Genomic DNA, 15,297 nt, shown 5'->3' with positions numbered 1-15,297 from the left:
CGATACCGTGGCGCCAAAACGCGAACATGGCGCCGGAGCGGCTTCGTAGCCGGGCGGTCTCTGCCTTCAAGCTGCGCGGCTTGCTGCTCCGGGGGTGAGTCTTCCCGGGGCAATTTACGAGACGGGAGAGCCAGGGCCAGGCGACCGCGCCGAGCGCCCGTAGGCGGCTTGGCCTTCAATCTCAGAGACCCTTGAAAAACTTGAAGAAGTGAAATTGATCTGGCAGGGTCTAAAGGCTGCGATTCCTTCTTAAATTTCCCGAGTCGAAAACGTTTCTCCCAGGTGGGATGTGGCTCTCCTCCAGCATGTGGCCCGTGGAGCCGGAGAAGCGGCGGTCTGTGTCGCGGCAGCGGTTTATTGGCACTGCGACTTAGGCACTTCTCAGCTCCCCCTCCCCCAAGTCTATGCCTTAGCAAAATGGGGGTAATAACAGAGCGACTTCACGTTGCTTGTGAATCATCAGTTGAGCGACGTGGGAAAGCCCATATGCGTGTATATAAATATACCTTATTTTGTGAAAATTGTGAGCCCTCCCCTTTCTCAAATTTGGGTCAGGTATTATTCCTGAGCGAGAATTCCTAGAGAGTGAGTTAAAAAGTGGGTAAATTTGAAGCACATTCCTAGATCCTCCTCTTCCCCCTTAAACATTCCCTTTAGAACTTATTTGATAGGTTTTCTGGCCGTAATCATGTTTTCCTGTACTTACAGAACGCACTTTTCTAAGATTTTTCTCACTGAATCTGTTTTGTTTTTTAGAATACAGTATTTTTTCGATACATATTTAAATACCTGCTGGATGGAATATACCTTTTTTGGTCCCAGGTTATGACTGCATTTCCAGTGTGTGGAGAGTTTTTTGGTTTGTTTTTGAAATAATGAGTTTTATGAGCCTTTTAACTTTGCTTTTGGTTTAGCGGTGAACAAGGGCAGGAGTGGATATGCCCTGGGAGAAAATAATGAATTTTGTTCATTTGATCCCTAACATTTTGCAGATATGAGCAGTTGATCAATTAACGTTTCGTTCTCTTAGAATTTGACCTAATACTCAGCTGTCATTCATCAACTAATTTAGTCAGAAATATGCTGAAATCCTGTCTACACAGGATCTGGGCCAGATCGTGTATAGCTTTACAGGGTTTGGTCCATCCTAAGATCACTGTGCTGAGGCAAGGAGTACAAGAGAGGAAGACACTGTGGAGCTTGGGGAACAGATAGCGTATTATTTATTTATTGCTGTGTAACAGATTACCCCAAAATTTAGAGATTTAGAGGTTGAAAACAGCACACTCTTTATTATCTCACTTTTTCTGTGGGCCAGGAATTCAGGCAGGCTTAGCTGGGTTCTTTTTTTTTTTTGACAGAGATCACAAGTAGGCAGAGAAGCAGGCAGAGAGAGAGAAGGAAGCAGGTTCCCTGCTGAGCAGAGGGCCCTATATATATGATGCATGATGCGATGATGCATGATGTGGTGCTCAATTCCAGGACCCTGAGATGGGGACCTGAGCCTGGGATCATGACCTGAGCCGAAGGCAGAGGCTTTAACCCTCTGAGCCACCCAGGTGCCCCTTAGCTGGGTTCTCTTAGCTTCTCATAAAGCTGCAGTCAAGATGGGGTCATCTCAAATGTCTGTTGGGCAGGATTTGCTTCCAAGTTCATTCAGTGGTTGGCAGGATTCAGTTCTGCCAGCACTCTTGGACTTGGGCCTCAGTCCTTGTTAGCTGTTGGTTGGAGGCCACCTTCAGTTCCTTGCCATGTGGTCCTCTCCAACATGGCAGATTCCTTCATCAAAGCCAGCAAAAGAAAGAGTAAGTCAGAAGTCACAGTCTTCTGTAACCTAATCAAGGAAGTAATATCTTGTTTTAAAAGTTTTACTTTTAAAATTACAGTACAGGAAAATGCTCCATTACTTCTACTATAGTCTATTGTTAGAAGCAAGTTACTAGGTCCAGCCCATACTCAAGGTGAAGGGCTGCACATGGTTGTGAATACCAGGAGGCATGGATTATTAGGGGTTGTTTTAGAATTCTGTCTACCATGGATATTAAGTAGTTCATAGTTATTTAGTTTCAGTTGTGAAAAGGATCCCAAGAAAGAAGTGCTCTGGTAATGTATAACATTGTAACTACTCTAGAATTAAAGAAGGACTTCATTAAAGAAGTTGTTTGAGCTGACTGTTCAAGGATGAACAGGACTTGAGTAGGTGAAGAAAAGAGCGAGGAGAAATGACAATATAAAGGCCCTGAGGCAGAAGACCACTGGAGGAGCCTAAGGAGATTTGGCAGGGGCCAGATCCTGTATCCTAACAGCTGTCCCACCATTCACCCAAAATGTGTGTGGTTTTCAGGACTCACCAAATATCTGTGGACCACCTTCAGGATGCTTGGCACTCTGCCAGAGGATGGCACAATTCTAGTTTCCAAGGAGCATCATCCATGATAAATTGGAGAGTTGTGATACCCACACATGAAACAATAACTGAGCAACCCAAGTTAAGAACAATTAGTGTGATGACAGTAACAATAACGATAAGTTGAAGTTGTATGCTACAAACAGAATGGCATGCAATTAGTTGATTGTTTAGACAGTGTTCATTCTGAGCCCTATAGGTATTTAAATCAGGGATTCATGTGGTTTTTTTTTTTTTTTTTTTTAAAGTTCGGTCTTACTGGGTTCTTTTGGAGCAGAGGGATTCTTGTGATTTCAATGAGTGTTGCTTCTATGACTATATTCATATATCATAGTTTTTTTTCTAGTCTAATTTTCTAATTTTAAGAGTGAAAACAACAATGAAATTACTATAATTTACTTTAAGTAAATGCATCAGCAAACCAATAAATATATACTTAAGTGTCTGTTATGTTCAGGACATTGAAGCAAATAAAGTCCTGCCGTAAATGTAAGGCGATAACTGGTACAAAGCTATTGTGATGTGTCAGATCTGAGGTGTATAGGAATTTTAACAATTCATAAGGGAGGAGAGGTTGCACCTTCCTCAAAAAAGATGTGATTTGGGGCTTTAAAAATGGTTATGTTGGCTGGGGAGAAATGGAAGAATTTGTTCAGAAAGGAGTGGAGAGGTGAGCACTGCTTGCAGTGAAGAGTGAATAGATTTTAGTTTCAATGACACATTGATGAGTGTTTGTCAGTTTTGGGCATAAAACTTTGAGCCTCGGTGACCAGTGGCCTGCCATATCTTTTCTTTCCATTCAGGGAAGCCATTAAGTACCTCACAGAAGCTCTTGAATCTATCAGTGAAGTAGAGCTTGAAGATGCACTGGAAAAGATCATCGATGCTGTTGAAAAGCAACCGTGTAAGTGACATTCTCTGATAGCTCTTAAATTGTTAATATAGTTCTATATCCTTGATTACATTTATAGATTTCAGTGGAAGTTGAGGATTCCATATGAAGATATTACAGGGTTATGAGACATACCCATGGTAGCACTTCTTCCCAAGGGGTAGCTTCTAGTTCCATTGCAACTTCAGGACTTTCCCCAGAGACTCTTAAAGTTCTTTCCTCTCATGGAGCTGTCTCGGCTAGCTGTCCTGCACTTTTGATCTGATCCTTACAGTCACTTTTGTCTCTCTGCATAGCTACAACTTTGTCTTTTTTTTTTTTTTTTTTTTTTTTTTAAGATTTTATTTATTTATTTGTCAAAGAGAGAGCAAGAAAGAACGCAAGCACAAACAAGGGGGAAGGCAGGCAGAGGGAGAAGCAGCCTGATGTGGATCTTGACTTCAGCCAAAGGCAGACACTTAACTGACTGAGCCCTCAGACGTCCCCCTACTACTTTGTCTTACTTAGGTTTGGAACTCCTAAAAATTTTTGGGGGAAAAAGAGTAAGTGAGCAGGGCTAATTCTCCCTTCTGGCTTCAGCCTTTCTCAAGGGATCTTTTTATTAAATATTTAACCTTTTACCACAAACCTGGACCTACAAAGAAGGAATGCTCTTCTTCTAGGCACAAACATCCAGTGTTTCTAGAGCACTGAGGGACAGAAGCAAGTGTGGCTTGCTCTCAGGCATTATATTGATCTAGTTTCTTCGATTATGTAGGAAGACATACATTCCATGATAGATGAGAAATTACTGTTACGTCTTATTTTCAGTTGTAATGGCAGAATATTAAATATACCTTTGCATTTAAAAACTGCTTTATAGTTGAAAATTTAGAAAATTATTACTTATGAGAAAGTAGTATATATTCCTTTAAGATGGCGCATAGTGTCTTACCTGAGAACATAGCAAATCGTTCAAGGGTGTCCACTCTGGAATCAGGCTGGCCATCTATACTTTCTAGCTGTGTTCTTGGGGAATTTATTCAGTCTCTCAAAGTTGTACTTCTTCCCCTTTAAGATATTAGCATATGAACAACAACCTATCTGTAAGGATATCTAATCTAATGGCATAATGCTTGTGAAGTACTGAGTGTAGTGTCACACATTTAGTAAGGGCTTAAGAAGTGGTAGCTGTTATATCTGTTACTGTCATGCCTGTGGAAACACAGCATTGGTGCTGGAAAGTTCTACTAATGCAACTAACCTTACATATAAAAACTTCTGTAAGTGTTTATACAACTGAATTTATATTATTAGACAGTCTTTAGAAAAATAAGGCATTTGGCTGTGTATTAGGATATTACAAGTGTATTTGAGTGTAAAAAGATAAAGGTTTTTGAGATATGGCTTCTGTTATTGTTCTGACCTAACCTTTTTTTTGTCCTAAAAACTATGAAATGAGAATCTTAGGGTTAGTCTTTGCAGATTATTTTTAGAAAAGAGCTATCTGTGGAAATAAGTAATTTTTATGCCTGTTTCTAAAATTGAACTTTGAAATTCTCTTTTCAGTGTCATCAAACATGATTGAACGGTCAGTGGTAGAAGCGGCGGTCCAGGAATGCAGTCAGTCTGTAGATGAAACTATGTATGTGGATAAAATGAACTTCCTCCTGCTGGCAATATGAAGTGCTTATTTTAAATGATTTTCTTGGGGAAAGATTTAGTGATCAGCCTTTCTACAGTGGTTATTTCTGAGTGCTTCTTTCTTTCCTTTTTTAAAAAATTAACATATAATGTATTATTTGTCTCAGGGGTACAGGTCTGTGATTCATCAGTCTTAATTCACAGCACTCACCATAGCACATACCCTCCCCAATGTCCATAACCCAGCCCCCCTATCCTTCCTTGCCCCTCCACTCCAGCAACCCTGTTTGTTTCCTGATATTAAGGGTCTCTTACGGCTTGTCTCCCTCTCTGGTTTCATCTTGTTTCATTTTCCCTTCCCTTCCCCTATGATCCTCTGTCTTGTTTCTCAAATTCCTTGTATCAATGAGATCATATGATAAAAATATGGAATGTGTCACGAATTTGTGTATCATCCTTGCACAGGGGCCATGCTAATCGTTGCAATTTTAGTATATGTGCTGCTGAAGCGAGCACTCTTAGTGTTTTTCTTTTAAGAGATAGCTTGCATTATAAACCTCATTAAGTGACTCATCTTTACTATTTTTTTCCTGGAGATCTGAGATTACAGTGTTGTTTATGCCATTAGTAACTTTTGCCACTACCCGTTGGATCTGAGTTTATATTCTGTATGCTTCCAATAAATTGAATTTTCAGAAGTATACTTTGCTTTTGCTCTTAGGAAAGTGCAAGGTTCAAAGAAGTTCAGCAGCTTATGTTGGGTCCCATGGTCAGTGGCAGAGAGGGTAGAACTGTAGTTTATGATACTTTCCAGTAACTCATGCTATGAGAATTTAGGAATTTATGTGGGAATAATTTTTTTTGGTTTCATTTCCAGATGTCCCCCCCCCTTTTTTTAAAAGATTTTTATTTATTTATTTATTTGAGAGAGAGAGAGAGCATGAGAGGGGAGAAGGCGGAGCTGGGAGCCCGATGCAGGACTTTATCCTGGGACTCCGGGACCACTACATGAGCGGAAGGCACTGGTTTAACCAACTGAGCCACCCAGGTGCCCCCAAATGTCCCTCTTTCTTTTCCTCTTTTGAATAGGATACTTCTTCCCAAATTCACAGGGTTTAACTGAGAGGAAAACAACTGGAAAAATGGACAGAGAGTATTAACTTTAATAGTTTTTTTTCCCTCTTTGGGGCAATGGGGATCATTGACAGGAGTCATTACCATATTAGAGCTGCTTAGAAAATAGAGAAATTGAGGAATATTTATTTATTTATTTAAAAGATTTTATTAATTTGACAGAAAGAGAGAGAGTGAGTACAAGTAGGGGGAGAGGCAGGCAGAGGCAGAGGGAGAAGCAGACTCCCCACTGAGCAGGGAGCCCTATATGGGGCTTGGTCCCAGGATGCTGAGATCATGACCTGAGCCGAAGGTAGACGCTTAGACTGAGCCACCACCCAGGTGCCCTGAGAAATTGAGGAATTTTAATTTTAACCTTGCAGACTCATTATTTAAGATACTAGGGTACTATGACATACCCCTAAAGCCATCAGTAGAAATTCAAAATGACTATATCGAAGTGGAAAGATTGTAATCATAAGTACACATTAAAGTTAACCGTTGTTTCTTTCTAACTCTTTATATGCCACAGTTAGCCAGTGCAGAGGTCCAGTGGGACTGAATGGTGAACAGTCTTTGCAATTGTAATTGTCAGGAAATTATTATATTATAGTGTAAGAGAGGCTTTCATTTTTATAGATGAAGAAGTGGCATGAGAAGTCAAATAACCTGTCAAGATTGACCCACTAAAAATGATGGAACAGTATGTGGAATTCAGGTTTTCTTCAAGTCCACTGGTTCTCTGCTATCTCTACTAAATGTTACCACCAGAGTAGCAAGAACATTTTTGACCATATTCAGTCTGGGAGATAAATAGATGAAATTTTAGGGAAGATTTGTTAGATTGGAATATTTATGCAATAGTGCTGTGAATTTTTTAAAAATTTGTTTCAAACATGGTTACTTATTAACAATGTCTGAAAGTAAATTATTTTGTTGAATTTCTTTCTCTAACACTGTGTCAAGGATATGGCCAGTATTTTGAGGGTTCTTTTCAAAATATTCTTTCAAAATATTTGCATAATATTTTGCATAATATTTTGGATTAAAAACTTGTTGGAAATGAATTGTATTTTTAAGTAATATTTAATAATTTTAATATTTTACATTATATTTTGCATAATATTTTAGATTAAAAACTTGTTGGAAATGAATTGTATTTTTAAATAATATTTAATAATTTAACCCACTGAGCCACCCAGGCACCCCAATAGGTGACATTCTTAATTAGAAGTTAACTTGATTATTATTATTATTATTATTATTATTTTTTTTTTTTTAAAGATTTTATTTATTTGTCAGAGACAGAGAGAGCGAGCGAGCACAGGCAGACAGAGAGGCAGGCAGAGGCAGAGGGAGAAGCAGGCTCTCTGCCGAGCAAGGAGCCCGATGTGGGACTCGATCCCAGGACCCTGGGATCATGACCTGAGCCGAAGGCAGCTGCTTAACCAACTGAGCCACCCAGGCGTCCCTATTATTATTTTTGCTTGAGAGTGTTGGCAATACTTTCTTGTCTCTGAGAGGAAAATTTTATCCCCGTATTATGAGACTCCAAGAAATTTTGTATATGACCTGTGGAAAGTACATTCGTATACCATAAGATTATAATACAAGTTTGTTTTGTTTTTTTTTTAAAGATTTTATTTATTTATTTATTTGACAGAGAGAGATCACAAGTAGGCAGAGAGGCAGGCAGAGAGAGAGGAGGAAGCAGGCTCCCTGCTGAGCAGAGAGCCTGATGCGGGACTTGATCCCAGGACCCTGAGATCATGACCTGAGCCGAAGGCAGCGGCTTAACCCACTGAGCCACCCAGGCGCCCTATAATACAAGTTTTTATGCTCACTTAAGATTCTTCTGTTTTAGTAACTCAAGTCTGTTTTTGTGGACTGTTTTTCAGAGAACATATTTTCAATATCATAGGAGCATTTGATATTCCACGCTTTGTGTACAGTTCAGAAAGAAAAAAATTTCTTCCGTAAGTATACCATCTGTTGATTTTAAGCTAATGTCATATGTTCAGATGTACATTTTTCTCAGAAGGCATATAGTCCATGATTCATTTTTGGCCCACCTTTGTGTATTGTGATAGTTATAAATAAGCATTTCTTTTTTTCTAGTCTATTAATGACCAACCACCCTGCCCCAAATTTATTTGGAACAGCAAGAGATAAAGCAGAGCTGTTTCGTGAACGATATACCATTTTGCATCAGGTAAGCTGAGAGGGGAAAATGAGTCTGTTGAAGCTTAGGTAAGACTCAGTGTTAATTAAAGGATAGAATTTTGTAGTCCAGCGCTTGTCATCCAATAGACTCTTACTGGACTCTCTAGGTTTGAAAATGTATGGGGGATACAGAAATAAAAACAATTGTTTTTGTGATGATAAAAATAGCAGCTATCATTTACTATCCACTTTTAATGCGCCGAGCGCTGTGTTTAGCATGTTATGGACATACTTACCTCTTATAATCATTGCAATGTCAGTGTATGTATAGATGCTATTATCCTCATTTTCCCATTATTTTAAAAAAATATTATTTATTTGAGAGAGAGCAAGTGAGCACAAGGGGGTGGGGGGTGGATGAGCAGAGGCAGAGGCAGAGGGAGAAGTGGGGCTGATCTGGATCATGACCTAAGCCAAAGGCAGACGCTTAGCCAACGGAGCCACCAAGGTGCCCTACTATTATCCTCATTTTACAGATGAAGAACTGAGACTTAAATTTAAAAATTTGACTGAAGATCACGTATAGTAAGTATAGACAGGATTCGAATCCAGTGTGTCCGACACGGGAGCCCAACCTTTGCCTATAGCACTATACTAGCTTCTAGCAGCTTCCAGTCTGTGACTTTATTTATTTATTTATTTATTTTTAAAGATTTTATTTATTAATTTGACAGAGAGAAATCACAAGTAGACGGAGAGGCAGCCAGAGAGAGAGAGAGAGGGAAGCAGGCTCCCCGCTGAGCAGAGAGCCCGATGCAGGACTCGATCCCAGGACCCTGAGATCATGACCTGAGCCGAAGGCAGCGGCTTAACCCACTGAGCCACCCAGGCGCCCCCAGTCTGTGACTTTAAAGACCTTTGCATGAACAAAATATAAAGTAGAATTTTGTATGTGCTGTAAAAGAGATACAAGCAGAATGTATTTTTTGGGAACAGCAGAGAAGCTTTCAGGGAAATGATGGCATTTGACATGGGCCTTGCCTATTTGGTCTCGTGGAAAGGGTGAAAAGGTGGTGCTAACAGTGTGAAGAAAGACAACAGAGGGAAAGAGTGGAGTCTTCCAGAAATGATGAGAAGGTGGTCCATTCTGTGTGTAGAAGAAGGCTCATGAAGAAGAGTAGTATGGGAGAGATAGGTTTGGAAAGCAAGTGGGAGCTAGATTGTGGGAGCACCTTGGATGCCACTCTTGGCAGCTGGGACTCTGGTTTCTTTGTACAAGGAACCTTGGAATATCAGAGAGAGACCCAGTCACAGTTGGGTTTTGTGAGCACTTCTTTCCCAGCAGATTTTGGGATGCATTAAGAATGTGAGAGAAGGGTGCCTGGGTGGCTCAGTGGGTTAAAGCCTCTGCCTTCGGCTCAGGTCATGATCCCGGGGTCCTGGGATCGAGTCCCGCATCGGGCTCCCTGCTCAGTGGGGAGCCTGCTTCCTCCTCTCTCTCTGCCTGCCTCTCTGCCTACTTGTGATCTCTGTCTGTCCAATAAATAAATAAAAATCTTAAAAAAAAAAAAAAAGAATGTGAGAGAAGACTTTAGGGAGTCCATTTTATTAGTCTTGCTAGGAATGACAGCTGTGGGGAGAAGTGGCAAGGGTTGTAGACAGGGGACCGCACCAGAGCAGTGGAAGCCATTATTCATGGTGACTGAGTGCATGTGAAGAAGAAGGGAGAGAGCGAAGACTCAGATGATTAAGGTAGTAAGTCCAAGAGAGTAGGACAGTAGAATAATATGTTAACAAATAAGAAAAAGGGAATGTTTGGGGAAGATGATGCAGATGACTCAGATTCTGTTTCAAACATTTGAGTTAAGGTTACCAGTGGGATATCAGGTGAAAAGCATACCTAGAGCTGAAGAAAGAGGTCTGGGCAGAGAGAGAGATTTAGGGGGATCTGCAGAGGAGAGGAGGAAATGGAGTAGACCAGTAGACCGTCTGAGAAAGAGAGGCAGCCATAGGGAGGCAGTGGCTGAAGGGAAGAGGAGAGAACTGGGGAGCCAGGCCAGGATGGTGTTAGATGGCAGAAGCAGAAGAAGATTTCAAGGAGAGGATGGACAGTGGGAGGAATCCCCAAAAAAGGATGAAGAGGGTGAGCACGAGGGATGCCTATTCTCTCCTGCTTCCATCACCTACATGATGTTGCCAGATCAGTCTTCCTGACATGAAGCTCTGGTATTGTCATGATTTTGCACAGAAATCTTTCAAAAGAGAGGCTTACTGCCTATTGAATTAAATACAGATTATACTTAGTGGTTGAGATCCTCCGGCTGCATGTTTTTGGCCAGCTCTCTACTTTTCCTCTAAAAGTTCCTCTGTGCTGGAATAAAGAAGGAAATACAGAATTATTGTTCATTTCTTCTTCTTCTGTAACTTTGCTTATACTATTCACTCTGGATTGCTCTTCCCTCTTTTCTGTGCTGCTGAAACCTTCCTAATTTGGAAGGGCCTTCTTAAATTCCTCCTCTTTTCTGAACCTCTTCGTGATCAATTGGATGCAGTCTCTTCCTGCTTTAAACCAGTGACTATGTCAGTATGTCTCCTACAGCATTTACTGGAGTTAACCCTGCCTTGCATTTGGGGTGTTTACCCCTGTTATCAGACACTCCTTTTTATTTTCTCTGCCACATTTGGCACAGTGTTTTCCATAGACAAGATGCTCAAGTAGATACTGCATTTCTTTTTCCTTTCTGCACTCCATCTCACGACCCTGAGATCATGGCCTGAGCTGAAATCAAGAGTCAGACGCTTAACAGACTGAGCCACCGAGGCACCCCTTAAAAATTACATTTTAAAGCCTATTATATTATTTTGGGTGTGTGACTTATCCCTTCTGAGCCTCATTTATTCTTATCCGTGGAAAGGGTTGAATTTTAGTTCATTCACATATTTATTACAGTTATCTCTCTGAAAGCAAGTCTGATTTTATTATTATCCCACTTTCAATATCTTTGTTTTCCAATGTCTATACAAAAACTTCCCGCTTGGCATAGAAAGTCCATACTGTCAGGGCTCTTTTACTGGAGATTACAGAAACTCAAACCAACTAAAACAGAAAGAGGCATTTATTGGCCTTTGGAGAGGTCTAGAGGTCCACCAGTTTCAAGCATGGCTGGGTCCAGGATCTTACACGTCATGAGGTATCTACTTCTTTCCATCACCCAGCAATTTTTAAAAATTGATTTTACTTTCAAACAAGTTCTCCCAGTGAGATGACAGAGGCCGCTATAGCCTCAGCAGCACTTGGAGAGGGAGCTGCCCTCTTCCAGTAGTTCTAGCAACAGTTTCTTAGCAGCTCTTAGCTTAAGGCAGTTGGCAACACTGAACCATTCACTGGCTAAGGGGTGGTGTACTTTGATTGATTAGGGCTTAGTGGCCAGTTTATAGGAAGGGGAGGGGACACCAGCCCTGCCTAAACTACATGGACCACAGTGGGGTGGGGGGATGGTTCCCCAAACAGAGGCTCCAACTCATTTCCTACCTTGTCTGACACTGCTTTGTACACCTCATGAGCCAACTCTACTAAACTTGGCATCACTTCCAAGTATTCTTTTACTCTTGTAACTCTTTCTTGTAACACATCCCTTCCTCCTCCTGAAATGTCTTGTCTCAGCCTCTTTTGGTTTCTAACTAGCAAAGTCTTAATTTATCATTATGGTCTCATTAAGTGCCCCGTTCTGCCTGGGGTCCTTTGTTGTATGGTGGCCCTTGACTTTTCTCTCTCACAAACCCTGTGCCCTCAGGAAGGCACTTGGTTTGTTGTCCTTATATCCTCAGCTGAGAGTGCACTGCTGCTAGCTGCACAAATAGAGCTTTTTCTTAAAAATAAATAAATAAATAAATAAATAAATACTTTTTAAATTTCAAAATTACATTGCTAAGTATTTTATATTAAAATATGTGGGCTTTGGGGCGCCTGGGTGGCTCAGTGGGTTAAGCCGCTGCCTTCGGCTCAGGTCGTGATCTCAGGGTCCTGGGATCGAGTCCCTCATCGGGCTCTCTGCTCAGCAGGGAGCCTGCTTCCTCCTCTCTCTATCTCTCTCTGCCTGCTTCTCTGCCTACTTGTGATCTCTCTCTGTCAAATAAATAAATAAAATCTTTAAAAAAAAAATATGTGGGCTTTCAGATTTCAGAATAGGCAGTAGTAACATTAGTTTAAGGACAGTGTTTTGTCAGAGTATTACTTTAATGAATTTTAAATTTTTATTTTGATGAATTTTAGTTTAAAATGTATGATTCAGTAATTCATGTGAATCTTTCTTTTTTTTATAGAGGACTCACAGACATGAATTATTTACTCCTCCAGTGATAGGTTCTTACCCTGATGAAACCGGAAGCAAATTCCAGGTTAGAACATTACCCTAGTTGTTTAGGGGGTATAACTATACAAGTTAAATATTTATTGCTTAATTCTAATTTATTAAAATTTAAATGAAAATGAATCACCAGTAACTGTTTAACCAATAAACTGACCTGTGCATGCTCACTGTTAATAAAGTCCATGCCCTGGGTATTGGGTGCTACAAATCTCTAATAGAAGCTACTACTCCCTTCTTTGGGACAGACCCTGAGACGATGGTAGCCCCCAGACAGTCTCTGGCCACTGTCAGGGCCACTAACACAGATCCCTAATCCTCTTGGTCTATTTGCTGGATGTGATATTGGCTTTCTGATCAACTATCAACATTAACCTTTCTCCCCTCACTCAGACTCCAAAATCCTGGTCTTTGTTCCAGCCCATCCCTCTAGTGACCACGACACACTTAGCTAAAACGTGCTTTATCCCTTAAAGTGAAAAGTTTACTTAAGGTAGTAAGGAAATAACAATTACAAGATAAATGAGATAGCACAGACAGGCCACAGGGGTGATGGGAGAATGTTTTCTGTCACATGCACTCCTCCCACTTTTAAACTCCTATACCCTTTGTTCCCTTTCATTTCAGCAACATACATAGTCATTGTCAGGGTTTGTGGGGTCCAGCCCCCTGTTGGGCTCTGGGCTTAGCTCAGCATGGAGTCTGCTTGGGACTTTCTCCCTCTCCCTCTGCCCCTCCCTCCCTCAGTCTCTCTCTCCTTCCCACTCTCTCAAATAAATAAATAAATCTTAAAAAAAAAAAAAAAAAGAAAGGCATCTGGAAGTTTCCCCCCGGCCCTGCCTTGCTTAAGGAGGGAGAGGACATGGAGGGGAGGGGCAGAGGGAGGTGGAGAGAGAGAGAGAATCTTTTTTTTTTTTTAATTAAAAAAATGTTGTATAAACATATAATGTATTTTTAGCCCCAGGGGTACAGGTCTCTGAATCTCCAGGTTTACACACTTCATAGCACTCACCATAGCACATACCCTCCCCAATGTCCCTAACCCCACCACCCTCTCCCAACCCTCCGACCTCCAGCAACCCTCAGTTTGTTCTGCAAGATTAAGACTGAGAGAGAGAATCTTAAAACGTCCACGCCCAGCACGGATCTCAAAACTCAGATCATGACCTGAGCCAAAATCGAGAGTCAGATGCTTAACCAACTGAGACACCCAGGTGCCTCGGAAAGGATTTTTAAAAAAATAGTATCCTAATTGTTACTGCCTTTAACCTAATGTTAAAAATATAATAGATTGAGAACGTAAATAATAGTGACAACGTTTCAAAATACTAATATAACTTTTTAAATAGCCTTCTAATTTGCAAGAGGTACTAGTTAAATGAATAAAACTTTTTTCTACATTTTAAAGGTAAGTGCACTTTATCATTATTCAGAATATAGTAGTTTCTCTCTATCCATAGGTAAAATGTTCTAAGACTCCCAGTGGATGCCTCAAACCACAGATAGTACCACAACCTGTATATACCATGTTTTTTTCCTATACATACATCTGTGATAAAGCTTAACTCATAAATTAGGCATAGGAAGAGATTCACAACAATAATTAACAAAACAGAACAATTATAACAATATAGTGTAATTATTATGTGAATGTGGTCCCTGTCAAAATATCTTATTGTACTGTACTCACCCTTCTTGTGATGATGTGAGATGATAAAATGCCTACATGTTGAGATAAAGGGAGGCGAATGTTGTAAACATTATGATGTAACTTTAGAGGACTACTCACCTTCTGACAATTCATCAGAAGGACCATCTGCTCCTGGGCCACAGTTGACAGAGGATAACTGAAATCACAAAAAGTGAAACTGTGGATAAGGGGAAACCTGCTGTAATATGGCATGAGACTTGAGTCATTGTTAAGTGCCTGAGTTGGTATTTTAGCTTTTTATAGGATAAATTCTATTTTCTGAGTTTTATTTTATTTTCTACTGTTAAGTAGGTATAAATACTAAAATTTGCATTCAAAACTTTCTTATTTATAAAAAGATTGGTTTCTTCAAAAAATTTTAAGAATTTATTTTGTCTTATTTTAAGCTTAAAACAGTAGAAACCCTCTTGGGCAGTACAACCAAAATTGGAGATGTGATTGTTCTTGGAATGATAACCCAGTTAAAAGAGGTGAGTTAAACTTAGTAAGCATCCGACTATTGTTTTCAGCCTCGGGACCAATAAAGTGCCAGTTACTATAGCGTTCCTGCAGAGGTACAGGGCCACACTCCTCGTGGAAGGCTCCTTCCTCTGTTAGCAAGTAGCCTTTGCCTCCACGTTCAGCTTCCTGAGGAGACATCAGGAAGGAGTGTCTCATATCGGCGTGGTTCAAAAGTAGTCCCCAGTGACCTCTGGTTGAGCCGAGAGGATGGAGGTTGTGAACAAGCAGGGCTGCAGACCACATCCTGGTTCCTCAGGGAGAGACACTGTTGACTCTCTCAGGAGGCCCGCTGGGCAGCCTGCCAGCGCTCCTCTTGCCCTCTCTGAATTTGCAGTGGTTTCCGCATACCTGAGAGAGGCTATCAGGTGATGAATCTGAGGCGACCAGACAAGCAAATGGAAATGCCTAGACCAGGAATTGCTCATTTTTAAAAATCCACTGTACTCTACTTTGTTCTGTTGTCAATGTTGTATTTTATTCATTTTGACCTAGTATTCATTTTTATGTAAATGTGGACATA

General features: G+C 40.6%; 1 protein-coding gene and 1 pseudogene across 2 annotated transcripts in view; one reads left to right on the top strand and one right to left on the bottom strand.

Moving 5' to 3' along the window:
* POLE2 (DNA polymerase epsilon 2, accessory subunit) overlaps positions 1-15,297 on the top strand; it is a 28,276-nt gene continuing 12,979 nt past the window's right edge. For both annotated transcript variants that reach the window (XM_059182021.1, XM_059182020.1), the window contains exons 1-7: positions 1-94; positions 3,211-3,311; positions 4,848-4,923; positions 7,934-8,011; positions 8,154-8,247; positions 12,522-12,596; positions 14,663-14,746. In XM_059182021.1, the coding sequence (XP_059038004.1) occupies positions 27-94; positions 3,211-3,311; positions 4,848-4,923; positions 7,934-8,011; positions 8,154-8,247; positions 12,522-12,596; positions 14,663-14,746 (576 nt within the window). In that variant the 5' untranslated portion in view covers positions 1-26. The remainder of the gene's footprint in view (positions 95-3,210; positions 3,312-4,847; positions 4,924-7,933; positions 8,012-8,153; positions 8,248-12,521; positions 12,597-14,662; positions 14,747-15,297) is intronic.
* LOC131837420 (U6 spliceosomal RNA) lies at positions 5,343-5,438 on the bottom strand (annotated as a pseudogene).

Source organism: Mustela lutreola, chromosome 7 (genome assembly GCF_030435805.1).
Source record: "Mustela lutreola isolate mMusLut2 chromosome 7, mMusLut2.pri, whole genome shotgun sequence".
Classification (NCBI taxonomy): Eukaryota; Metazoa; Chordata; class Mammalia; order Carnivora; family Mustelidae; genus Mustela; species Mustela lutreola.
This window is presented reverse-complemented; position numbering and strand designations above follow the sequence as displayed.